At 45.1% G+C, this 27659-nt stretch overlaps 2 protein-coding genes across 4 annotated transcripts in view; one reads left to right on the top strand and one right to left on the bottom strand.

Moving 5' to 3' along the window:
- Positions 1-11254, bottom strand: part of BRINP2 (BMP/retinoic acid inducible neural specific 2) — a 114649-nt gene extending 103395 nt beyond the window's left edge. Inside the window, exon 1 of the mRNA XM_029935126.1 lies at positions 10499-11254. The gene's annotated coding sequence lies outside the window, so the exon portion shown is untranslated. The remainder of the gene's footprint in view (positions 1-10498) is intronic.
- Positions 11255-16495: 5241 nt separating this feature from the next.
- The window catches only part of ASTN1 (astrotactin 1), a 298956-nt gene continuing 287792 nt past the window's right edge, over positions 16496-27659 (top strand). The window contains exon 1 of one of the 3 annotated variants that reach the window (XM_029935125.1): positions 16496-17109. In XM_029935125.1, the coding sequence (XP_029790985.1) occupies positions 16827-17109 (283 nt within the window). In that variant the 5' untranslated portion in view covers positions 16496-16826. The remainder of the gene's footprint in view (positions 17110-27659) is intronic. The other 2 variants (XM_029935123.1, XM_029935124.1) reach the window with 2 other exon arrangements.

Here is a 27659-nt window from a genome sequence, read left to right as displayed (position 1 = left end):
CCAGGAGACCACAGTACACTATGAAAGCAGAGTCATTGAGGCCAGAGGGTCCAGAGAGAGTTTTTCTATAAAATCTCACAACTGAAGAGTATTGGAAGAACTAAAAAAACAAAACACAAAACAAAACAAAACACACTGAGAAAGGGAGGCAGTATTACTCCTGATCCATGCCTGAAGCGGCCGCAGGTTCATGGCTACACTCACTTTCTCATCCATCCTAGGACTTGAGTTTGAAGCCTCATTCCACTACTCACTAGCTGTGAGATCTTGGACAAGTGCCCTAACCTCTCTGTACTTAATTTTTCTCATTTTCAAAATGGGAATAATATCTGCTTTGTAGGGATTTGTTAAAATTAACAAAGATCTTACAGCCAGTGATACAGTGTCTAGCACTGTGCCTCACACAAAGCTGGCATTTTATTCATATGCACTGAATTTTATGCATCTTCAATCCAGAACAAGAATGAACAACAGTCATTAGTAAATTCACAGGTGTTTTGGGGTTGGTGAGACTCTCCTATATTAAAATCAATTTCAATATGTCACCCATTATTTTAAATGAATCGCAAGTCTTGCTTTTTAAAGGAATTCTGTAGTGCTGTGGTTTTCAATGTGCCTTGAACAGACTCTAGGTTCCCAGGAGATTACTCAGGGACCACTTGCAGATGAGAAAAGACAAGTGACAGGTGGGGGACCTCCAGGTCCCCAGACCTGCTCCAATCAGGGAAGTCTACTATTCTCTGTTTCATATACTGCGGCTCTAGGTAAGGGTTTATTTGATTAGACTCTTCTCCTTTTTTAAAGGTTAAAAACCACTGCTAATATGTCCTCGTATAATTCGGGGAAAACTTTTCCTCCAAGCCTAAGGACACTCAGTTCATTTTATTTGTTTTAAAACTTGCTCTTTTGAACATGGAACAACACTTGTATTCGGAAACAGAGGTACTTGAAATATTCAGCCCACACATACAAAACACTTTCGATGTGTAAGGCATTGCAGTTGAACTTGGTAGCATTTTTGAACGTGCAGTAACTCTCTTGGCCTGCCCCACAAGTCCCATGAGGGTTTCACAGTGCTTCCCTCCCACTCCTGACTGATTTAGCCCAGACCTTGGAAGTTACCTTTACCTCACAAATGTGCCCTTTCCCCTGGACAGGACCTAAGAGGCAAAGCCCAATGTGGAAGGCATGAGCTCTGGGATCTGACAGACCTGGGTTCAAATCTGAGCTCTGCCACTTCCAACTTGTGGGACCTTGGATTAGCTATTTAATCTCTCTGAACTCTAACGTCCTCATCTATAAACAGAAGAGAACAACGCTTCTCAGAGGGCTGTAGGATGATTAAATGAGACAATGCCTGGAAAGCACTTAGCATGGTGCCTGGCATATGGTACTATTGCCAGGAAGTTCCTGACTCACTGGCATCTAACAGCATATACTGGAGTTACTACCTGACTCTCACTGACCGCAGCTAAATGCCATCACTGCTCTCCACGAGAGAGCTTTAATACTTCAGGACACAAACACTGTAGCTGCCATTTTGGAATGCTCATTGCACAGCAGGCACTTTGTTGATATTTTTCAATCATTATCTTTAATCATCGTAAGACCTGTGCAAGGTAAGGAGTTATTGTCTCCATTGCCCTCGATGGAGATACTGAAGCTCAGAGAGGTTATGAAATGGATCTAAGCTAGTACAGCTAGTGAGTGGCCAAGACTAGATGGAAGCCCAAGTTTGTCTGACCCAGCGATCAGGGGCTTTTCCTCCCCGCCTCGCTGATGCTTAGAGCTTTCCTGTGTGAAAGGCAGAGGGCATGGCGCAAGGGACAAGAGCACTGGGTCTCAATGGCAACTCCTCTGTGCTTTGTCTTAATTTCCATCTGGAAACAGGAATGACATTTACTTCATAAAGTTTATGATAAAAATTAGGGGCACCTGGGTGGCTCGGTCGGCTCAATGTCCAACTCTTGGCTTCAGCTCAGGTTGGAGAGTTCGAGCCCGGCATCAGGCTCTGCAGTGTCAGTGAGGAGCCTGCTTAGGGTTCTCTCTTTCCCCCTTTCCCTCTGCCCTTCCCCCACCCTCTCTCTCAAAATAAATAGATTTAAAAAAACTAAATACAATATAAGTAAAAACAAGCCTGGTGCAATGTTGATCATAAAGTTGGCTTTGGATGTACATTAAATAGGTATGAACTTGACCCACCAAATCTCTTAGCCTTAGTATGAAAAATATTCATAAAGATATATGTGTGGCTATGTTGTATGTAAATATACATACATGCATGTTTGTGTATGTATAGTTATGCATAAAACACATATGAAAAACTGTAGCCCAAACTACCACCAGGTCAGGAAACAGAGCACCCCCACCCTGCATGCCCTTCCCTGAGCGAATTCCCTTTTCTCCCGCCAGTCCAAGTCACTTCTCGTCTTGTTAAAAAATAATTTTCTTTTCCCCTTTTGCTCATGCCTCTGGGTTGTCTCCAGCCTTTTTGCTGTGCCTGTGCCTGTCACTTCACTAAGGTTCTGAGTGACACGTCATTCACAGGAGAGAAGTGAAATAAAGTGGTTCAGCAGAGCGGGGATGCCGGTGTGTGAGTGTGTGTGTGTGTGTGTGTGTGTATGTGTGTGTGTCCCGGCACCTTCTACCTTTCTGGAGAGCAGCAAAACAGACACCTTGTGATATATGTCTTCAACCAAAGGAACAGAAGGGACAGGTGGACTGATGGCAGAGGTTTGGGGAACAGTGGGACAATTTGTCACTCCCCGAGGCCCCTCAGGACTGAGTGTCTACCACCAGCAGGGGACATCGCAGCAGCCAGAGCCTTGATTACAAGCAGCATACAATTTCTCCTCTCCCAGATTCTTTCCTACCCTGGGATTTCTACCTTCCTCAATTGACAATCAAGTTTCAATTTAAATGTTCCCTTCTTGGGGCATGTGGGTGACTCAGTCGGTTAAGCGTCTGATTTCAGTTCAGGTCATGATCTCACAGTTTACGAGTTTGAGCCTTGCATCAGGCTCTGTGCTGACAGCTCAGAGCCTGGAGTCTGCTTCAGATTCTATCTCCCTCTCTCTGTCCCTCCCCCACTCATTCTCTCTCTCTCAAAAATAAACATTAAAAAAAATAATAATAGGGGCACCTGGGTGGCTCAGTTGATTAAGCGTCTTTGACTCAGGTCATGATCTCACAGTTGGTGAGTTCAGGCCTCATGTTGGCTTCTGTGCTGACAGTGTGGAGCCTTCTTCAGATTCTGTCTACCTCTCTCTCTGCCACTCCCCCATTCACACACTCTCTCTCTCAAAAATACATAAACATTAAAAACAATTTAATATAGTAATAACTGTTCCCTCCTTGAAGAGACATTCCCTGACCACCAGCTCACTCTTATAATACTTCATTTTAATAATCTTCATTACCAACACATGAAAAGATCTCATGTGTTTGTTTATATGTCTATTTTTTTCTGGATACCATAGCAATATAGGTTCAGCATCTAAATTGAGTTAAAATACCAGCTACCCCGTTTACTAACTGTGTGACCTTGGACAAATTGTTTAACCTCGTGGGGTCTCCAAGTCCTCTTCTGTAAAATGGGAATGTAGGATTTATTGAAATGAGAATTATAGGATCATTAGGTGAAGTAAACGAGTTAATGTATGTCAAGCTTTCAGCAATGCCTGACACATAAGTATTATTAAAGTGTTAGCTATTATCAGCAATCTTAATAATAATCATTATTATGATTTTCATCCTATCTTCCCCCTAAAAGGTGAGCAACTTGACGGCAGAGATTTGATCTGTCATTCTCTGCAGAATCCCACTGCCTAAGAAGAATACATGGTGCAGATACCTAATAATATACTAAATAAATATTTCCTGAGAAATAGGTCTTTGTAACCCAATCCCAACCGTACCTTTAAGCGCAGGAGATGGCCACATAGACCACTCATGACAGTGCGGTGGGTACGTATCTGGAACCCTGGACAAGCAGGACAGGCCAGGGACGGTCCTGCAGCGGGACAGCACGGCACATCTCCCGGTCCCGCCTGTTGCTTCAGGCAGCTGGGGTGCTCAGCAGGGAGCGGACAGAGGCATGAGCTGGCGGCAAGGTGGGCTTATGAAGGATCTCGTTTATCCTACGAAGACATTTGGGTTTTACTCTGACAGTAGTGGGGAATCATTGGAGAACTGTGATAGGGGAGAAGTAGAATCAAGTTTACCGACCTGAAAGTTTGCCCTCACAGCAGGGAGGAGACTAGACTGGCTAGGTTTTAAGAGACAGGGAGACAGAGCATTGGGAAACTCCAAATGAGAAGGACTGAGGGCCTGACAAAAGAGTGAGAAGGGGTGAGGGTGGAGGGAAGGGTGGCTTTGAGAAACCATTAGGAGGTAGCCCTTGTAAGGCCTCTGGGATTGACTGCGTGTGGGTGGCTTTGAGAGAGGAAGTAGAGCCCAGGACAATCTGTATTTCTGAATTATGCCTCTGGGGGTTTGGGTGAGCCATTAGCCAAAGTGAGGAATTTAAAGAGGGGCATCATCTTATGTGTGAAATGTGTACATAGTGAGTTCACCTTTGGACATTTTGATCTTGGCAATATCAAAGCAAAGACCTTTGGTAGGAAAGGTTGAGCATCAACCACGTTTCTGGAACCGTGTTTGGAACCTTATGTAATTTGTCTCATTTAACATTTAGAGCAACACTTGGAGAGATGCGGCATGATTGCTTTTTATTTTCTAGATGATGAAGCTGAGGCTCGGAGAGGTGATAAGCCTTACTTTACACAGTTAACCATGAAGAACAGTCAGTGGCCTGGTTTTACTAAGCAAGACTGAATGAAGAGCATACAAGACAAGGATTAGAAAATAAAGTAATAAAAGTAGTTTGGGGACAGATCATGGAAAACCTTGAAAGGAGAATCAGGTGAGAGAAAGCTTGGAAGACACTTTGTAAAGTGCTGTGGAGTTCAAGTGGTGGCCAAACCACATTGCAATTAAAAACAAGAAGATCATAACAACGAGGGAATGATAATGCTCCAATCTGTAATTATCAAACAGAATTCAATCACAATGCTTTCCCCTTATGCTTCCTACTCACAGGTCCACAAAAGAATATTTAACACACAGCAATGACTCTTCCTCCTCCCCATCACACGAGCAGCATGTCTGGTTTGGAGGAACACTCTCACAAAAGATGATAATGTGGTAGAGAAGGAAGAAGGGGATCTTAAAATCAAACACACCTAGCTGGTCCCAACTGCTGTGTCTTCACACTTTGGGGTGAAACCCTCAAGATGACGTCCTTGGTTATTTCCGCTGTCAGGCAGAAACTTGAAAATATTAGGATACAACAACCAGGTCTCTCGTCTATGAGTTGTTTGCATGTCAAACGAGGGCTGCACTGCCCCGTAAATGCTTTGGGTTGGGCTGAATCATAGTCAATGAGGTGTCCCTCGAGTGTCAATCACAGTAAGCCATGTGTGCCCTTCTTGACTTTAGATTTCAGAAATGCACACCCCCAGGCCCTCTGGGCTGCTTGGCATCGCCCCCTCCATGTTCTTTCTCTTATGTCTCTGGCTCCTCTTATCTCACACCTCTGTCCTTTGTCTACATTACCTGTCACTACTCTACAGCCCCTGGACCAGCACCATCTGAAAGAAACATAACGTGAGTCACATACATAATCTCAACCCTTCTAGTAGCCACATGAAGAAGTACAAAGAATGGGGTGAAACTAATCTTAATAAATTTCACTTAACCCAAGCTACTAGAATATTATCGTTTTAGCAGGCAATCAATACTAAAAATTATTGATGAGATGTTTTACATTCTTTCTTTTAAACCATGTTTTCAAATTTCAGTATGCATTTTATACTTTATATGCACTTCGGCACTCAAGAGCCACATGTGGCTGGTGGCTACTGTGTGGGGAGCACACAGTCTTAGAGCTCAGTCTCATAAGGTATCAAATTGCCCATTCTCTTGTTCAACCTCGCATTCCAGATGTATTTGCGTTCCACATGGGTTCCAGGAAAAGGGAGGAAAGAACTGAGTATTGAAGACTCCATGCTGTAATGATGTTACTCAACTTTATCTCCATCTACATGTCAGAGTAAAGATTTCAAAAGAGATCAACCTGCATTCTAATTGGCCAGATGATCCCTATCCACTGCAGGCCCCTGTCCAAAGCATAATTGAGTGGCCTCTCTTCACTTGCAGAGTGGAAAGGCTTTAACCCACAACCACTCCCCACACACCCATGGGCCTGGACCACTGCCTTAGCACCCACCAGGGCACGGCTACTTCTTGGACAGAAAAGAAAAAGACATCAGACCCACTGTCTAGCTGCATGAGCACTGAACACAGAAAACAAAGGTGACAAGGAGGCCCAAGGGAAGATTTTAAAGAGAAAGTATATGGTCCTCAGACAGCCCCTCTGGGGCTAAGGGGGCCTACAAACTAAGTTCTGGGGATTTTCCTCTTGATTTGAGAGCAATTATGGTGCGACATTAGGTAAGTCATTCTACTCTCAGTGCCTGTTAGGAACTGCCTCCATCTTGGAATGGGGCCACCCAAGCAACACATGACATGCAGCATGAATAGAGGTCTCAACCACGTGGAGACCAATATATAGTGTGGTTGTTCTCTCGCAGAACCTGTGCTCTGCCTTGACCTTTACTCTATGGGATAAGGCTCACTGCTGGAGCAAACTGTGTGGATGACTGGTCACAGCCATCTCCTGGTGGTCTCCAGCCCACAGCCCTTCCTTGGAAGGCTGGCAGCCTGCCCGTTTCCCTCCTGCTCAGCTGAGCAGTCACAGCACCCTGTGGGACAGCTGTGGGCGGTCCTGTGCCCCACCTCCCCCACTTTCTGTGGCCTCCTCCTTTGTGACTGCTACAGCGTATGTTTTATTAAAAGGGAAAGAGAAGGGGAGGCAAGAGGTTATGTACATGGGCATGCTCAAGAATCTTAAGATGGAAAATCTCCTGCTCAATGCTAAATGCCTAAGGGCTTTGGCATCTTGCCAGTTCCAACAAAACCCCCATGGGGACATTTGGGTAGGGAAACTGGAAATGGAAGAAAATCAAGACTCTCTCTTAAGAGATTCTGTTTCTGAAATATGAGGAGATTTCTCATGTTTTCTTGAAATTTTCCTGATTTTCCCCAATATCTTCAACCAAAATTTTTGATCCAGTGTTGATAAGGTCCCTGACCTTGAGCATTATTTTTCTCATCATGTATGGATTACACTCCAGGGTGGGTGGGAGGCTAGGTAATTTTCAATGCCTAATGAGGTATCCAAGGTCTGAGAGGAACTTCTTGAGTCCAATATATGCTTCAGGTAATTAACCCAGGTGTATGTATTTCCAGGAGCCAAGTGGAGAAATGACCCAGGGTAAGCCCTAAGGAAACATGCAAGCCTCGAAATTTCCAGCATTGTAACTGTGCTGCAATTGGCATCACTGTCAGCTGGAATCCTTTCTCCATTTCTTCCTCTCCAAGCAAATCCCACCCCATCCCCCATGGCACAACTCAAATTCTCCCTCCTCGGAATACCGATAGCTCTCGTTATCTGTACAAATCAATCGTGGATTAATTAGGTTGGCCTCGCAAAGCACTTATAATCGAACTGCTGTTGAGAATGTATATAGGCATTTATCTCTCTCCCAGATGTAGCCTCTTTTCCTAACTAGACTGTAAGAGCATTGAGGGCAACAGCAAGGTCTTCTAAGACTTTTATCCCTCACAGCCCTTCAGTCAGGGCCAGAAGAAAAGCCCTACGTCACTGCAACTTCCTATTCCCGTTAGCACAGAACAATCGAATGAAATCTCAGTGACCGAGATGAAACCATTCCTTAGGAGAAGTCGGTGGAGTCTGGGGTTGGCCAAGGAGGGCTGAGCCCCAGACCCCACTCCATGGGACCCCAAGTAAAGCAGTTCATCTTTCTAAGGTTCTCTGCCCTCTCTTTTCCAAGGAGAAAAGCTCCACTTCTTAGGGTCATCCAAGATAAATGAGACAATAAGCTGTGTGAGGATTAATTAGATGAGCTCCCTGAAATGCTCTCAGCCCATTGGAAAAGGATGCCTCTATAAAATGGATACAAGGTCTTCTTATTTAAGAGAAAGAGTTGAATCGCCAAAAATACACTGCACAGTGGGGAAAACAAAACACTAACCAGGAAACCTCAACACTAAGCATCCCCGTCAGCAGAAAGTGCCCATGCAGCTGTCTCAAGTCCCTCCAGATTACCTCTTGTTTGTGAGCTAGGGAGGGTTCTGGAGCACCGTCTCAGAAGGGATCTTTCTTATGTGGTGCTCCCAGGTGGCCAGCCTGTGCCTTGGGAAAGGCGATCAGAAGGAGTTGATGACGCAGGGATGTTCTTTGCCCTCTGGCCTTGCTCAGTAAACAACCTGTTAGCAGGGCCAGAAGGAACACCCAGAGGATGCTCTTCCCCCACCTTTAAGCCGGGCCCAGTGCTGGCAGAGCGGGATCCCTCCTCCCTCCCCAGCCCTTCCTTCCTTCCTTCCTCTCCTCCTTCCTGGGGCCCACACTGCAGTGCACATCCCTCCATTCTGGGAGACAAAGCCAGCCCCATTTTTGGAGAGGAGGGAGAAGAAAGAGTCAAAGATGATTCTGTCTTCTCCATGGCTGCTGCCCAGCTGCCAAACCCTTTGGATCCAGTTGCGCCCGTATGTCCCTCCACCCCCAGCAGGGAAGACCTTGGTCTGCCATTTGCTTCCTTTCCCTCAAACATTTCATAGCATCTATGCTCTGTGCCTACCAGATCCCGTCCCTTTTCAAAGAAGCAAAGCAATGCATTTTCCCCCAGAGTAAGCAGCAGCTATGATATTGGTAAGATTTTAGGATCACTGTGGCAGCCTTGCTTGGTCAGGTCCCCAGTGCTGCAAAGCAACTTATTGTGAGTGAGAGGGAACTCCGGAGGGTCCTGCTTTAAACAAATAACATACACACAACTGTGTGAAATCAAGAGGGAAAACACACCAACTCCAGCATCACTTTACTGTTGCCTGATGTCATCAGACTGCCCCCCAGGGGATTCTGTAAAATACTTTAGCTGCTCGGTTAATACTGGCATTACATGCATTCTAGAGAACACGGTCAGAAAGAGTGTCCCTTCCACATGCACACGTCTGGAGAAGAACAGAGGCAGAAATACTTGACTTATAATAAACCTTTTATCTTCCTTGATTGGTCTATGCTGACATATTATTCTTGCTGAATAAGGCCCACATTATCCAGCCATAAACAGAGCTTGTTGTAATTGCTACCCTTTTAACAAAACATTTGCTCCTGCTCAGGGCACCCAGCTCCCAGGGCTAGGAAGAGAGTGCGCGCGCGCGCGCACACACACACACACACACACACACACACACACACACTTCTTTACAGAGGGGTCTGTTTCAATCATGTTACAGTGCATTAGCTTGATTATTAGTTAATATTTGGCTTAGGACTATATGCCCTGGATAAATATGTACCATGCAGAGGGACCGGGGACTGCTTGGTGATGAGGAAACTCCTCTGGGCTAGAACAACAGCTCCCAAGTTCACGCTCCTACTAGGAAGGAACTCTCCAGGCACCTGGAGGCTAGGCAGAGAGCTGCACACGCATGGTCCTTTGGTCAGCAGCCTGCTTCCTGCATACAGCTGCGAGCACAGGCACACACGTAAACACACACACACACACACACACACACACACACACACACACACACCATAGGCGGCCTCAGACTGTGTACCCAGATGATCACAGAACCAGGGACAGGGATGGCTCTATAATCTCTGCATGCTCCTCCTTGCCAGTACAGCACCCTCTGCTCCCCGTGTCTCCAATGTGCTGCCAGGCTCCACTCAATCACTGGGGCTCCTACCACCACCCTGGGGAGACTATTTGCCACCCACAGGGTTCACTCTTTAGAATTTTTTTTCTTGGCTGCATGTGCACGGGAGAAGGAAGCCTCCACAGGCTCTAGGAGCATGTGAATCCATCCAGCTCTAGGAGCATGTGAATATACATGTACCAAGGATCACACCCTGAGCAACTCGGGGCCCTTCCCAAACACGGCGAGCAGCCTATACAGTCCAGCCTGGCAGCCGCTGAGCAGGCAAAAGTCCTCGTCATCTTCTGCAATTATCCAGCCCGACTGGATATTCTGACGCTAATGGGAGTTGCACTAACTTTGAGGGCTTAAACCAGGCAAAACCAATATAGGTCAGGCAGAGTGCCCAAGCCCTGTGACAGCCATGCAACACCAGGGAGGCGATAACAGGGCGCTCTCTTGCTAACCCCCAAAGTCCACTGCTCAGCTTCACAAGGCATAAACTAAAAGGTGGGATCATTCCGTCTGCCTGCAATTAACTGCCAGACACCTGAGCAAGCGGGCGGTAGGAGGGCGAAATGATCCATTTACCAAGGGACACACGAAAGGACACGAAAAGGGAAGGGAGAATATTACCCAAACCCTGCACTGTTACCTTGAATCCTTGCAAGAGCCCTCCTTGCTGTATCAGCTGCTCCCCAAACCTCCGCCGACTGGGAGGAGACTCCTAAAAGATTCCAGGTTTTTGTGCAACATCTCCAGTGGCAGCTTTCCAAAGTTTTTACTTCATGATTTCTTGTGGCTCTTTCTCATCTGGGGAAACGCGAATGCCTCCTCCTCAGCCTCTGAGAGGGAGCGGATGTCTCTTTCCAAATAATTCTCTTGCTCCCCGCTTTGCTGCCGCCGCCGCCGCCTTTAGACCACTTGCCTGCTGCCTTCCTGCTGAGCAGCGAGGGTCCCCGTCACCCAAAGCATGTTGGAAGTGGGGCTTTGGCGCCAGGCCGGGGTGGCAGGCGGGTGGGAGAGGGAAGGAAAGTGCAAACCCCAGGTGGGGGAGTCCTCGGTCCCTCCCCGGAAGAGAAACCCAAGATCTTGCTTTCCTTCCAACTCTAAAGAGACTCGCTCGCCCTCTCCTCCCGAAAGCACTGCCTTGCACCTGGGCGAAGACAGTTCCTCCGGCTCCACTGCTCTGCCGGCTGCCTGCAGACCTGCCCCTGCGCTCGCGCGGTACCGCAGGTGCAAGTCCCCGGGCAAGTGTTAACGGGAACCTCCGAGCTCAGCGGAGGCGCTGCCGAAGCAGCCTCGAGCAGCTTCCGAAGCGGGTGGATTCCATCCCAGGGCTGCAGCCCGGCGCGTCCCTGCTCCGACTCCGCGCTCCGTACCTAAGCAGTGGCACCTGCAGACTCAGACACCAGATGAGTGTCTTAAGATAACAATGCTGCCCTGCCAGCCTCTTTCTTTCTTATGCACGTAGGTGGGCAGCCAATGAGGCACAGCGCCACACTCCCTGCAGGCGCCCATTGGCTGGGCGGCTAGGCAGGGGGCGGGCTCGGAGGCTCACCGGCTGTCTCCTTTGGTTAGCGGGCAGGCTAGGGTACCAGCTCTGTTAACCCTCCAGGCTTTGCAGCAGGGACTTTCTGGTGTGGGTTACGAAGCCCTGGATAAATTCAAGCCCGGCTGGGGAGTTGGAGGGTGTAAGAAGGCTGCCGAACAGGAAGAAGCTGGGAGCTAATTACATTTTCTTCTAATCTTCTTGAGTTACAATAATCATTTGTCCCAGACCATTTTGTTTGCTTGCTTAACTAGAACTCCTAGAGATAGGGACCCATCTGAGCCATTTTCCTTCTAATTTGAGGTTTTATTCGGTTGTTTTGTGCATTTTAGCCTCTTGGTCCTGAATTGCTTAATTAGAAATGAGCCCCCAAGTGAGAAATGCTTATCTCACAGTGTGCGCGCAGACACACACACACACACACACACACACACACACACCCCCAGAGCTATAAGAGAGAGAGGAAAAAGAGCAGGAACTCAGTAAAAAGAGTAGAGAGACACTCTGAATAGCTAAATCAAGAAATGTTCTGTGCCCAAAACCAGGATTGTGAAGACAATGACATAGAGGAGAACTTTAGGTTTCTGGGGAGAGATTAAAGCCAAAAATGTCCTGCTTCCAAAAAAAAGGGAATTGTTTTGCCTGTGGTGCTGTCCTTCTGTGTGTCTCTTTTTGCTTCAGTGTGTGTCAGGAAGAGGGACTGTTGATCTCCATTTGGTTTTTAAAGGAAGACTAAAGAAATCAGAACAGGACCAGCCTTGTTTCTGTGAAGCAGGTGCTGTCGCTGAGCCTGTGAATTGAGGGACTGGTGGGGGGGGGGGAGGAGAGGAGAAAAGGAAAGAGTAAGGAAAAAATGTTATTAACTTTGGATCAAAGAGTGTGAAATATATTCTTGATGTTCTAATGGGGATGCACAGTTGATTTACGTCTAGCTAACTAACATACTCCACTAAATTTTGGCAAGAGCACGGGAGAGTAATTGTTGAAGAAAAATCCAATTCAACAGAAGAACTAGGGGCTGGAGCTGGCAAAGGAATTTGGGGAGTTCATACCATGTTGTGTGGTGGGGGAAATAGGGAGAGAAAAAAAAACACATAGAAAGGGAGACAAGTGTTTTGATTTTGTTTTCTTGAATGAAGAGCAACATCAAAGATTATTTTGTAAAAAAAAAAACTAGAAAAAAAAATAAAAGAAAGCAAAGGTTTAATGAATGCCCAAGTAGTACACATCAGGATTAGCTAAAAAGCATCACGAAGTCAGATATTCTGAATGAATGGGGGAAAATCAGAACTATTTCTCATATACCTGCCCTTAGCCCCACCCATCCATCACTTTCACTTCCTTTGTATCTTACCATACAGGCTTGACCTTCCTTCTTCATACTGGAGTTCTAAGCCATGTTAAAAAAATTAATGAGGTATAATATACATTAAAAACTCCACAAGTATAGAGTTTGATGAATTTCTGCCCATATATGCATCCACAATGACTACCTACACCATTTCCAGCACCCCCCAGAAGCCTGTCTGGCCTTCTCAATCAAAATCCCCCACACCCCCAAGATAATTGCTATTTTAACTTCCATCATCAAAGACTGATGCTATGCTTTCTTCAATTTCATAAAGATAGAATCTGAGAGTATTGTGTCTGATTTCTTTTGCTTATTGTTATGTCCATGAGACTCATCCATGTATCTACATGTTTATGTTTATTGTGTAGTATTCCATTCCATGAGTAAAAGCCATGTATCTATTTTCCTACTGATGCATTTTTGGATTCCTTTTTTTGTATATTAAAAGTAAACCTGCTATGAATGTTCATGTACATTTCTTTTGGTGAACACATGCAATCATTTATCCTTGGTAAACACCAAGAGTGTAAATCACTTAATTTGCTTTTGGCTACTACAAGGAAGACCATCTCATGAAGGAGATCCTGAAGCTTACTTTCTGTCTACAATAATTGAATACAGAGATAATGTCAAAGGCTATCACACTGCTGAACACTAACTAAATGCCTAATATGTGTCAGATCCTTTCCATACATAGTCTCCTTTTCTTCTCACTACTCCGACAAGTATGTCTGTTTCTGTTTTTCAAACAGGAATATCCAATGCAAGACATTGTGTTAGGAGATGGCCCTTGGCCTTGTAACATGGACAGTACATGCATGTGAATGCCGAGAGGAGCTATGAGACACGGATGTGGTAGATGAGGCTGGAGGTTGGGCTGTGGAGATGGGACACGACCTGCAGAACACAGAGCAGTGCATTGGACCGAATGGCATGGGAGGACTGGAAATGGAAAGCAGGCTTAGTTCGATTGGAATGTGTATGTGTGTTGTCAGGGGAGAGGGGCTAGATTAGACATTAACAGAACCTGCTATTCGATACATCTTACTGAATGTAAGTACCTGCACTTATCTGTGGCTTGTGGGTATGCAGAGATCACAGACTCCATTTCACTGATGGGGACATGGAAGATAAGAATGGTCCAGTCTCAGGGCACCTGAGTGGCTCAGGTGCTTAAGCATCCGACTTCAGCCTAGGTCATGATTCCGCCGTTCCCGAGTTCGAGTTCCGCGTAGGGCTTTGTGCTGACAGATCTGATCTTGAGACTGTTTCAGATTCTATGTCTCTGGCTCTCTCTGCTCCCACCCTTCTTTCTCTCTCTCAAAAATAAACAAACATTAAAAAAAAAAGAATGATCGAATCTCACTTCCAAATAAGCAAATTACAGAGTTTAGACTTGAATCCAAACCTGTTGTTTCACTACATCCTGTTGTCTGTACACAACGTAATGACTGAGATGCTTGCAAATTTCTCCCAGATCCATTTAAATGTAAAACATCACAGGGTACAGATGGTCTGGTTTTTGTGAACTTCAACTTTTCCCCTATCTCTAGGTATTTAATTCTCTCAGAAGAAGCCATGTGACATTGTATCTATGTTTACAGGAATCCTGTGTCCTGAAGAAATTTTACCTCAATTTATTTGTACAGTTCTTTTCATACAGTTTTGTACAGTTCTGATCTTTCCATAGAGAAAGAAAAAAAGATGTCTATAAAGGCCTGAGTTAACAACTTCCAACTATTTCCAATTCAGTACTCATTTTTTCAATGACCATTTAGTGTACACACTTTTTCTTGTAAATGTGAATAGGAAACCATGGACAAATGACTATAGATAGGCAAAGAATACTAGATATTGACTTATTAGAAAATCAACCCCAATGCGTTTTCTAAAATGACTCAACACTTCAGACAATTAGGAAAAAAATATTTCAAAGTAATAGCAGATTATATGCTACTTAAAAGCGGGAGTATTTTTCCTCTAGAATCTGTCCATGCCTATCCTAATGCCCAGCATATGGTAGGTACCCAAATGTTTACTGAATGAATTACTGTGACTCATAAACTCTGACGATAATCCACGGGTGCACTTAAATGTACTGTTACTGTGTGGTGGAAAGAAGTCTCCTTCGCGGTCTTAGCTCCACCCCTTCTTAGATTGATCTTGGGTAAATCACCTCACTATTTCATTGGCCTCAATTGTCTTGTCTGTTAAATGAGATTGAACTAATAGATGATCTGGTAGTTTCATGCCATTTCTTACATTTTATGAGTAAGCATGTTTGGCTGGCGTCTACTCTAGGTTTTCAATGGTAAACTTCGCATAACTAAGCTAGTGTTTTTTATGCTAGGGAGAGTAGGAAAAAAGGCATCTTCCTCAGTACCTCCTAGGGAAGGAATGAAGATAAGGATGTGTTTTAGGAAGACCATTAGCTGATAAATCTTTTTTGCAGTGGTTAGTTCTCAGTATAGTTCTCAGTACGTCAGATTCAAAAGACAACTTGTAATAAAGTACTTTTGTTCTTTTTTTCATATTAAACAGGTCTTTCACCCCCTGAACATGGCTCTTTCTCTCCATTCCCATCCATCAACTATAAATAGCCATGGAAAATAGCGGCACAGGCTGTTTTGTTTCGTTTTTCTTTTAAAGGACATACATTCACATATGCCAATACATTAATGCCAGGCACAATGAGGATGAAATTGTTTCTAAAATGGGGGTCCTCTTTGGAGAGTGTGGTGCATTAAATTCCTAGAGAGTAGGAACTACCTATAGGAGACCGACAGCACCTATTATTTAAGCAGCACCAAATAAATGATGTTGGAGGGGCAAACTTTTAAAATAAATTACTGGTTATCACATAAGAGAAGTTCAGTGAAACATCAGATTCCAGCACACACAAACTTCACTTTTCTATCACAGTTTATTGCATACCGTCATGGTTTTGGTAAGGCACACCGCCCAGCACTAGTAAAACAAAACTTACATGGGTTATTGCTGTTAGCTACACTGTCTACTTCTGATGGGGCTGGAGCTGACTTGATCCATACCAGACAGATGTTCTTTTTATTCCTTTCCAATTTGTTAGGGGTACTTGGACACTTTGTTTCAACATTTTCTTCCAGCTCTGTTCTAGTCACTGGATTCTCTAAAATTAAAGGCTCAACAATTTCTTCCAGCGAGCTCTACCTTTTCTGTAAGTTACAGCATTCCCCCACATCATCTTTAGAATGGTTACCAGAGATGACATTCGTAACAGAAATGAAACAAAGGAGAGAAAATCGCCAATAAGACTTCTGGTCTTCTGCTTTACTGTATACAGTGCGTTGGCTTTGTTTTGCTGTTCACATCTACCTCTTGAAGTATCTACAAGCCAAATATCTCCTCTAAATATTTCTGCAAAGTTAGTGCTGGGTAAAAATATATACATCCATTTTCCCTAGCACTCGTTTATCCGATATATATTTGCACAACCAGTGGCTAAAAATGACAAGAATGGGGCCACCCACACCGACAAGATAACAGGGGCTTATTTGCATCTAGAGAGAGTCCCCCCCCCCCCACCTGCTGCCAGGAAGCGCCTTTTAAGGTGTGTGCCTGTGTGCCCTTCCTAAGCCATCCGGATGATGATGTGAGAGGGAAGATTTTGCATTGCAAAGACCGATTCTTAAAAAAATGCTCTGCAGGTAGCTTCTAGCCGAGACCGTGTTCGTGCCGGGGGAGGCGCAGGAGGAGAAAGGCGGCTGCCCCGGCAGCCTGCTGGGGGCTGACCTGATTCCCTAGAATCCTCAGCTCCCTTCCTCTCTCCTCCGACGTCCTTCCTTCCCTTCTCTCCTCCTTCCCCCCCTTCCTTTCCCTTCCCCAGCGAAGCAGCTGCGAGGAACAAAGAACGCGGGCGCTCCGGGCAGCAGCGCGCAAGCCCCGCGCACGGCGCGCGGCGTCTGGCTCCGCGGAGCTGGGCTCTCCCGGCTCCACGTCCCTCCGCAGCCTCCCCCGCCTCCCGCGCTCGCTCGCTCGCTCCCGCCCGCTCGCCGCCTCCCCCACCTTCTCGGCGCCGGAGGAAGGCGGCCGGGGCTCAAGATGGCTTTAGCCGGGCTCTGCGCCCTGCTCGCCTGCTGCTGGGGGCCGGCGGCGGTGCTGGCCACGGCCGCCGGCGACGTGGACCCATCCAAGGAGCTGGAGTGCAAGCTCAAGAGCATCACGGTGTCGGCGCTGCCCTTCCTGCGCGAGAACGACCTGAGCATCATGCACAGCCCCTCGGCCTCCGAGCCCAAGCTCCTCTTCTCAGTGCGCAACGACTTCCCAGGAGAAATGGTAGTGGTGGACGACCTGGAAAACACGGAGCTGCCCTACTTCGTGCTGGGTGAGTCCCGGGGGAGGTCGAGGCGGCCCGAGGCGCGGCCCGGCGCCCCCACCCCCGCTCGCGCCACACACCCACTAGCCGCCGACCTCCCCTCCCCCAACTCCTATGTCCCTGGATCCGCCCCGTGCCCAGCCGGCCCTCCACACCCACCTGCCGGCGGCGCCTCCTGGCCCCAGACTTCTCCCCACATCCGGCCTGGATGCTGGGCCCTCGACTTCCCCGCAGCCGCCCTGCCCCACAGAAGCGGGTTGTAGGAGTCTCTCTGAACCCTTTCCTGGCCTTGACCTCCCGCAATCCTTCAGGAGCAGATTGACAGCAATTCTTGCAGGCTACTGGCTCCACTCCCATAAGCCCTTCTCCCCACTCCCTGGCCACACGCTCAGTTCTTGGCTTCACACCCCCTGGACACCCACTCCCACAGCATTTCCTGGGGAAGTTAGAGACGGGTATGTGGCCCTCACCTTGGCAGGCGTGTGCAGGCCAGATTGCACGGCCCAGTCTCTCCGAGAGGGCTCTTTCTCTTTCACGAGGTTACTGACACTCTCTCTGGCCTGCCTTCAGAACACTCAAGTTTCCTCTACCCCTAATGTCCATCCTGGCAAGTCCTGCCTCTGTGCCTACGTGCAACAGTGTCCTCATCCAGCCACCTCCACATGTCCATGTCACATCACAATTCCTTGCATAAAGAAATCATCCGGCTGAAGCTTAACGTTGGTATCTTCTTTGTTTCCAGTGCTACCTTAGGTAGACACAGACATTTCTGCACCCAGAATGATCTCCCTGGGCAAAAGCTGTCCCTTCCTGCTTTTGTTTCTTTACATTTCTCTTCCAGTACCCCTATTTTAATTTTCTTAGGCCACAAAACTCCTTCAGATCCTGGAACCTCTGCATCATTTCTAATTCACCTCTCTTTTTCACTACCAGGCTGCAAAGATATTGTGGTCTTGCTCCAGCATCTTGCAAAGCACCACAGGTTCATGTGACTTCATTAACCCAAATTTCCTTTCCTGCTCCCTGTGCAGACGCATCTCTCCCCTGCTGTGTAGGCCCACCAGGCAGTCCACTTCTTTAGTGATGCTATAAATCCTCCTTCTTTTGCCCATGCAAGCATCCAACCATAATAACCTAATTCAGAGCTCCTCTTTAGATCCCCAAACTGAAAAACAGTGAATCTGCCCAGGAGGCAACTTGTTCTGTCAACTTAATGTACCACCAACTGGAGTTCACTTTGTGGGAACGTGGTTTCCTGATGGCCATACATAGGTTACAGCCACATGTGGAATGTCATCTAACATCTCCCTCGTGCTCTTGATTTTCGAGAGAGCTCTTCATAGTGAAAATGTTAAGAAGTAGGTGAGTAACACCCCCACTCTCCAGCCCCTATGGAAAAGCAATTTCAGAAATTGCCCGGTCCTTTGAAAAGTCGGCTTGCAGTTCCTGGGGTGCAGCTTAGTTGACCCCAGTTAAGCCCAACCTACACTCGTGGTGGCATTAGTTATTTTTGCAGTAAAGACACACCAGTAACATAATGAGAACTGGGGGTGGCTGGGAATGGGGACACAGTGGATATGCTGCTCATTAAAACGTACAAAAAATTGCCGGGTTATTCATTGGTTGTAGATTTGGTGTGGAAGTCATGCTGATGTGCAAGCACAATCTGTCCATAAGACAGAAGAGTGAGTGTAGGGAATTATGTGTCTCTGAGGAGCCTGTTTGGGGCTCTACAATCCATGTTCACTGTGCATGAGGAGGGCTGTGTGTGGTGCATTAAACAAAAGGGAAACTGGACTAGCAGGTCTTCAAAATGTTCACGTCCTTTTTCGCAGAATCCCACAGCCGGGGCCTAAAGCCATGATGCACCTGCTGGGATCGATCCAGTGTGCACAGCACAAGACCAGATGCTAAAGAATGGGGTTTCTGCACCCCTCTGCAAAGCTGCCCACTGCAGCACCCTGCTGGAGTTGCTATGGTAACCTCCTGCAACTTGGCATTTACATACAGGAACAGACAGGCTCTCGCTGCATGGCCAGATCCATTTCCTAAATGCGATGATTGTGTTCCCCCTACCCCTTGTCACGGGGGCATGTCCAGAACCAGAGATGTGCTCAGGGCTATCCCTTCTGGCCCAGTATTCCCAGGAGGAATAGGAACGCCTATCAGCTTGGGTAAGGGAGCAGAGCGAGTCCACGTTCATGGAGGAAAGACTCAAGTGTATAGTTGCTCTTAAAGTTGAGTGCTGTGGTTCCAGATTCTGTCGCTTGTGGCCAGTAGTAAGGGCTGTAATGACTTTGGTTTTGAACTCTCCCTACTCTTATCTCTGGAACTTAGTTTGCTTAACCCGTCCCCTGGAGGAAAATGAATTTACTAGTCCTGGGAAATTCCTGATCGTTACTTGCTCAGCACTTGTAGGCGCTATTAGGATAGACAAGTGAAAAAAGCAAAAGGCCTCTGCCCTTGGGTTCTCTCTAGTCAGGGGAAACAGGCTGAAATACCTGTAAGAACTGGAAGTAATAACACGTGGTCGTGTGGTATGAGTGTTGAGGGGTGTAGGGATGCTGGGAAAGGAACTACTTGCGTGGTAAGAGCGGACTCCATGGATGGCATGGGCTTCACTAGGGACCTTGACACAAATCAGGTCCTTTGATTTCCTTTTTGTCTCCAGGATCAAGTCCTGTTTTTTCAGTGAGGCAAACGAGTCTTATCCTGACTCCAAACAACTTCTCCAACCTCATGTCTCTATAAGACTTTGCATATGCTGTTCCCTCTACCTGGAATGCTCTCTCCCCTTTCTCCCCTCTCTATACTTCCTTTTAAACCACGCACATCTGTCACCTCTCTAGGAAGCCTTACCCATCTGCCAAGGCACATGAGTGTATCCCACTTCCGTGCTCTTTGTGTGGATTTAAAAAGTCAAAACACAAACGAACAAGATTAAAGATGGATTCAATTTGGCTTGGCCTAGGGAAGGTGAAGCCATCTCAGCAGTAGGTGGTGGGGAGGTTCATCATGGGCTGGCACGTGTGTGGTGCAGGACAGGGATTGCCCTCGTGGAAGGAGGGTAGTCAGGATGGTGTGTGGCTCTGGAGAGTCGGGTGTGATTCTCCCCTTAGAAGCCAGGCAGTGCAGGGCTGACTTGACACAGAAAGTCCTGAAGCCTGACTCCTAGCAGCTACCTCAGCCATCAGTGCTTTCAGTTTCCCTTGTAGGAGGGGCAGTCCTGTGGGGCAGTGGGGGATGGGGAGCGGGATCTCCTGTTCTCTTAAGCGAGTTTGCAAATGGTGGTGCAAGGGCCCCATGTAACTTTTAGCTGTGCTCGGTTTGGCTACATGTGATTTTAAAATGCTTTGAATTTGGGGCGCCTGGGTGGCTCAGTCGGTTAAGCGTCCGGCCATGATCTCATGGTTCGTGGGTTCGAGCCCTGCGTCGGGCTCTGTGCTGACAGCTAGCTCAGAGCTCAGAGCCTAGAGCCTATTTCAGATTCTGTGTCTCCCTTTCTCTCTGACCCTCCCCGGCTTGCGCTCTCTCTCTCTCTCTCTCTCTTTCTCTGTCTCTCAAAAATAAAATAAAAGACATTATTAAATGCTTTGAATCTGAATGTTTTTAGTCAAGGCCTGCCATCTCTAGATTGTCTTACTTCCCTTTTCTTTTCTGGTATTTATCTAGCAACTCTAAGCCGGCAGTCTAAACCTGCTTTCAGAAGTGTTGTGAAACTCTACAACATTCCAAAGTAAAGACAGTTTCCAGTTTAAGGTATTAGGATACATAGACCTGCGGACCAAAAAGAAGAGGCTATAAATTTAACTATAGGGTTTTTGTTTTTTTGTTTTTTGGTTTTTTTTTTGGAAGCGGGGAGGGACGTGGGTCTTAGGGATTGCAATCCAGGAGACGCAGAGTCTGTGCAAAAGGAAAATGTGCTCAAATTGCAAGTAGAGAGTACAGGTTTGTAAAAGCAAAAACTACAAGGTTACAGAACTTGTTTTGAAAGAATTATGATTGGTGCTGACACAGTTAAATCGAAGATTACATTGGCTATTTAGCTAACAGGTGTTACATTGGATTTCAGTCCAAAGTAGAAAGATGTGAGGGGCGCCTGAGTGGCTCAGTCGGTTAAGCGTCCGACTTCGGCTCAGGTCATGATCTCACGGTTCGTGGGTTCGAGCCCCGTGTCTGGCTCTGTGCTATCTATAGCCTGAGGCTGTCTTCGGATTCTGTGTCTCCTTCTCTCTCTGACCCTCCCCTGCTTGCGCTGTCTCTCTCTGTCTCTCAAAAATAAATAAATAAATAAATTCAAAGTAGAAAGATGTGTTCCAGGAGGTGGTCCAGTTGCAATGGACAGGTTGCAATGGATGAACTCAAAAGTTCATGGTGTTGTAGAGAATTGAAACAGAAGTGCCAGGGGGGCAGCTCCCTGAGTATCCTCCCCACCCTATTTTGAACAGACTTTCTTAGTAATGTTCATTTCACCTTGGAAGTTTCTTTAAGAAGCCTTGTTACTCTCAGGAGAATATAAAATTATGAAAATTTCATATCTCAAAAATTTTGTATCCGAGCTGTTAAAAACAGTAGACCCTCTTGCTTTGGAGGTGCGTTTGATTTTGAGACAATTGGTTAACCTGCACTGCAGCGCAGTTTTCTGTGCTGGGAACGGAACGGATTTCTCAGTCTCACTACTGTTTGAAAGGGGCACTTCTCTGTTTCAGACCCAACGATTGAGCTCGTGCGCGTGTGAAACTCCGTGAAGAAGGCTGTTTCTTCTGAGCCTCGGTGTTTAGTTCTAGCTGCCATGGCTTTTGAGAGAAGAAGGTACTCCTGAAGATAAATCAATCAGCCCGCAGAGATGTAGTGCTTCCCACATGCAAGGTGCAGTGGAAACTGTCTGGAGCAGTCCCGTGTGGTGGTTAAAAGAACAAGCTTTGAAGACAGATCTGGTGTCAACTCCTGGCTTTTCACTTCTTCCAGCAGTGGAGAAAAGTAAGGATCAGAGAGGTTAAATAGCTCACTCAGGGTCACATAGCTCACAATTGATGGAACCATCACTTGAACTCAGGTCGATATGACATTTAAACCCTTCTCTTAGTTACAATTTTATGCCTTAAAAATTTTTCAAAATCTGTTCTTTTTCATGATTGGATAAAAGAAGCCTTGGCAATGGTTTAGGATAGGAAAAGTACGCTAACCTACTTCGTGCAAAAGACTCCTTCGTGATTTCTGTGTAAATACCTTTTGAATATCCGTGCCCATTGAGTGATTTCTCACCCAACCCTTAATGTGGAAGAGGGTGAACTTCATCTAGAAATATTTGCCTGAGTATATGGGGATTCTTATTTCATTTATAGTGTCTAGGTTTAGGTGGCCATGTTCCATGGTGTGTTACACCGCTCACTGCCGTGATGAACAGGGTCGGATACATGGGGGAGGGAGATAACATGTCCAGTGCTCTCTTTAAAAAGACCCCACAGAAATGCAAATTTGGAATCCCAGAGAGATGGCTCTACTGATAAACGGAGCCATCCAGAAGGTGGTAGCTCCTTGTCCAAGGCCACTGCCTTTTGTATTAAGTAGCCTTGTGCTTTGAATCCACGATCAGAGCCCAGTGGACTGGGTGACTACCAGTTACTGAGCTTTTTAATTGACTTCCAATATGGTCGTGGGCATAATTTTCTGCCTTTCTGCAAAGGCTGAGCTTTTGCCTAATAGGAAACAACCCTACATTTTTTTTTTACTTGTCTGTCCATCTCCCCATTTGAGAAGAAACTTTAAAATTTCTTGTCCTTCCTTTTACTCTCTGCTACAGTGAGCTGCTTAGGTTAACAGTAAACAAATTTATATAGAGTGGCAGCCCATCTAAGACACCATGCAGACAAATGGTAGCAATCTGAAAGCAGGGTCTCCTCTCTTTACATAACTCAAAGCAGCAGAATGCACTAATTTACAGTATTGAGCGGTTTATTATTTACTGTTTGTCTACAGAAATGTAGATTTTTACATCAAAGGCATTTTGAATGCCAGGGTGATGGATTTTACAACACTTCAGATGCTCTTTGTAGGTATACTAATAGGTTTGAATTCAAGTCATTGGAGTTTTTGAAGGGAAAATAAAATGCAAGCTTAATTTCTTTATATTTTTTTGGTGGAAAGATTGAGGTCTTGTTTTATAGAGCGTGTGTGTATATATATACATATATATATATATATATCTGAGGATTTTTTGGGGGGGGTGTAATGAAACCCAAAAGGCTCATAGTTTCTCAGACCAAGGCCAGTTTATGGGAACAGAACTTGGCTTCCTTTCTGCCGGGGCATGCCCTGTCTTTATTTCTCCACTTTCATACCAAGTTCAAATGTATGCACACAGATGGCAGAAAAGCTCTATTATGAGCAAGTTAATCTCTCAGGACAAATTAAGGCCTCTGGTAATTTCTAATGTACCACAACTTGGCATCTATCATCATTTATTTTATTGTAACTATGTAATAGTTGTTATTTTATTTTTTAAATTACATATAATTTAAAACTTTGAGAACACAACATGAAGTGTCTCTATTGATGCCTGAGTTTCGAAGGAACAACATTTGTACAACTTAAATTGTTGCTGATGGTTGTCTAAAGTGATGCGTGACTTTTATAAAACAGTTTGGTATTTTATGGGAAAGTTAAGAACATCCATGTCTCACAGCCCAGGATTTCTACTTCCAGATATTTACTACACAGGAATTTTTCTATGTATATCATTAACCTTAAAAATAAAAGTTCTTGGGGCGCCTGTGTAGCTTAGTCTGTCAGGCATCTGACTCTTGATCTCAGCTCAGGTCATGATCTCATGGTTTGAGAGTTCGAGCCCTGCTTCAGGCTCCGTGCCGACAGCTCAGAGCCCTGAGCCTGCTTCGGATTCTGTGTGTGTCTCTCTCTCTGCCCATCCCCTGCTCGCCCTCTGTCTCTCTCTCTCTCTCTCAAAAATAAACATTAAAAAAATTCTTTTTACCAGCACAATTGGGTTCATTTGGGAATGGCAGAGAAATCCATGTAAGTAAGAGAATTCCATGGAGGGTATGACAGAACCATAGGCAAGTCTAACAGAGGAGAACATTATTTTCTGGAGAAGACAGAGGAAGTTGGGTGGGGTTGTTTTGAATGACAGCCATTGAGAAGAGCAAGAATTCAGGGCGATGGTGGTGTCTCATTGTCTGAGTTGCAGGGCTAGTGGACTTCTTGTAGAAGATTCAGTTCCTTTCTTGCTGTTGGGGCCTGTACGTTGATCATCTTTCTTATGGATGATTTCTGCCATTGGGGTTTGTAACTGACAGTTCTTCCTGTGATTGACATTGAGGGGAGGGCTCCCCCTTCTAGCCTCTCTGGTCACTTCAATGAGGATTGCCTTTATTGATTTTCACAATACATAGGAATATTTCTAGTAGCCTTTATTGGTCATAGCAAAGTCTGGAAGCAACCTGTGTCCATTAACAGGAGACGAGAGGTATGGGAGTCACGCAATGAATGCCATCCAACCATGAAAATAAATGAATTGCAGCCACATATACCAACATGAATGCATCTTACAATTGTAATGTTAAGTGAAAATAAGCAGCTGCCTGAAAAATTCATGTAGCATATTGGGCACCTGGGTGGCTCAGTGGGTTATGTGTCCTACTCTTGGTTTCGGCTCAGGTCATGATCTCACAGTTCATGGGTTCGAGCCTTACATCAGTGTGCTGACAGCACAGTGCCTGCTTAGGATTCACTATCTCTCCCTCTCACTTCCCCTCCTCTGCTCTTGCTTTCTCAAGATAAATAAACATTAAAACCAAATATGTACAGCACAGTTTTATATAACATTCAAAATAACAACACATTATTTGAGGACACATAAAGATATGAATTTTTTATGAAAAGCAAAGAAACAAAAACCACAAAATAAAAGTTGGGTGTTCCCCCTGGTGGAAAGGAAAGATAATGTGAAGGGGGAGAGAAAAGAGGGCCTTCAGGCGTTCTGGCAGTATTTCATTTTTGTTTTTATTTTTTGTTTAAAAATAAACTTAAAATTTTTAGTGCTTTTTTTTTTTTTGAGAGAGAATGTGAGCAGGCAAGGGAGGGGCAGAAAGAGAGAGGGGGAGGGAGAGAGAGAATCACAAGCGGGTCCTGCAGTGAGCACAGACGTGGGGGCTCGATCTCACAAACCATGAAATCATGACCTGAGCTGAAATGAAGACTAGACACTTAACAGACTGAGCCACACAGGCACCCCTAAAGTTAATTTTTTAACAGTTTAAAATTTACAGAAAAATTGCAAAGATAGTACAGAGAGTTCTTATACCCCACATCCATTTTCTACAGTTATTAACATCTTATGTTGTTATGTATGATACATTTGTTACAATTAAAGAACCAATATTGGTATATTACTATTAACTAAAGTTCATCTTTTATTTAGATTTCCTTAGTTTTACCTAATAATCCTTTTTTTTTCTTTTCCAAGATCTTACCCAAATTGCCACATTACATTGAGTTATCAGGTCTCCTTACCCTCTTCTTGGCTGAGGTGGCTTCTCAGACTTGTTCTTGATGCCCTTAACAGTTTTGATGAGGAGTATCGGGTCAGGTATTTTGCAGGGTGTCACTCAACTAGGATTTGTTTGTTTTCCTCATGATGAGACCGGAACTGTGTGTTTTGGGGAGGAGGCCATTTTCATCACATCATGTCAAGGGCACGTTCTGTCAATCTGACTTGGCATTGTTGCTGTTGACTTCGATCGCCTGGCTGAAGTAGAATTTGCCAGATTTCTTTACTGTAAATTGCTCTCTTTCCCCTCCTTCCATGCTGTATTTTTTGAAGGAATTCACTGTGTATAGTTAGTATAGTATCCCAAGAAGTTGAGGAGTTGTGGCCCACCATTTTGAGAGCCAAATATTACATAAATTACTGTGAATTATTGTACATGAGAGAATTCTCTCTTATCCCTCATTAATGTATTTATTTAATCATTTATTTATGTCATATGGACTCACAAATACTTGTTTTATACTTTGGGTTATAATCCAATACTACTTTATTGATTTTATTGCTGAAATTGTTCCAGCTTTGGCAAATGGGAGCTCTTTTGGCTGGCTGTGTGTCCCTTTGACATACCCTCATCAGTGTGGGGATTTGCTTTTTGTTTTTTGAGCACTTTGGTACTTTCTATCTCTTTCTGCTCCAGCTCGTTTTGTATATGCCTACTACCCTCCAGCCCCTGCCCCCAGAGTTCTAGAATCAACTCTTTCAACACTTAGCCCTGATTCTTCTCATTGGAGATTAGTATTAAAAACCAAGATCTAGGCACTGTATTTATTTATTCTGGGGTGTTGTAGCTTCTAGGATCTCTCAGCTGACAGACCAAGGAAATAACATGTGGATATACTAACTCCTGTGTACACACATATTTATAAATATTTCTAAAAGTAGCCATCTGTATCTTATTAAGCCAAGCCTGAGTTCATGCCGATGTGTCTGGCTCTAATGCATTATCTAATCCATGGATCATTCTAGCCTCTTGCCCTTCTTCAGCCCGCTCCAGCAGTGAGAAATCTGGTTCTGTCCTTCATCCATTTATTTAATTGTTCATTTCCACTATGCATCTGTAGCAGTATCAGAATTGTTTACCCATACCCTAGGGACAAACTTCATCAATTAGAGTACAATTCTTACATACAGCATCTTTGGTCTTTAGTCTTAAAGACCAACTGAGGGTACATAAGTCAGGAACCCCCCTCAGTGAGATTGTTTCATATATTTTTGATAGACTTAGTGTTCTGTCTCATTCTGCATTCCATCCTAGGGTCACCCAGCCTCCTACATGATTTTTCTTTTAATTTGCGCACATTAAGATTGGCTCTTTGTGCTCTAAAGTTCTCTGGGTTTCTAACAAACGAAATGGATAGTACCAAGTATCTACATCACATGTAATAGTTTTAATACCATACACAATCCCCTGCCCTTCACCTGTTCAACCCTCCCTTCATTATATCCAAACTCTGGTAGCCACAGATTTTTGCTGTCACTATAGTTCTTTTTCAGAATGTTATATAATTAGGATCATACCGTATATACCCTTTTCAGACTTGCCTCTTTTCACTTAGCATTCTGCGTTTAAGATTCAACCACATTTTTATTTTTTGGCTTGATAGCTCATTTATTGTTATTGCTGAATAATATTCCATTGTATGAATATACCTCAGTTTGTATCCATTTACCTGTTGAAGAATATTTAGTTGTGTCCAGCCCTGGGCAATTATGAATACAAGTGCTGTAAATATTAGCATATGCATTTTTGTGTGTTCTCTTTTTGTTTTTGTAATTTCAGTGCAGAGGTTTGAGTTAATCATACACCTCAGTTCACAATACATTTTATCAGAGGCCTGTGGAAACCCTCCTTTTTCCAATGGTTCATATATTTGGCTCTTCGTTTCTCTTTATTGCTGCTCCCAATTCCCACCTACCCTTCCCCACAGGCAAGCACTCTAATTTTCCTAATGTTTTATCTTTTGCAGGGTGGGGGGTATGTCTTCTTGCAAAA

This window comes from Suricata suricatta, chromosome 3, assembly GCF_006229205.1.
Source record: "Suricata suricatta isolate VVHF042 chromosome 3, meerkat_22Aug2017_6uvM2_HiC, whole genome shotgun sequence".
Taxonomy (NCBI): Eukaryota; Metazoa; Chordata; class Mammalia; order Carnivora; family Herpestidae; genus Suricata; species Suricata suricatta.
This window is presented reverse-complemented; position numbering and strand designations above follow the sequence as displayed.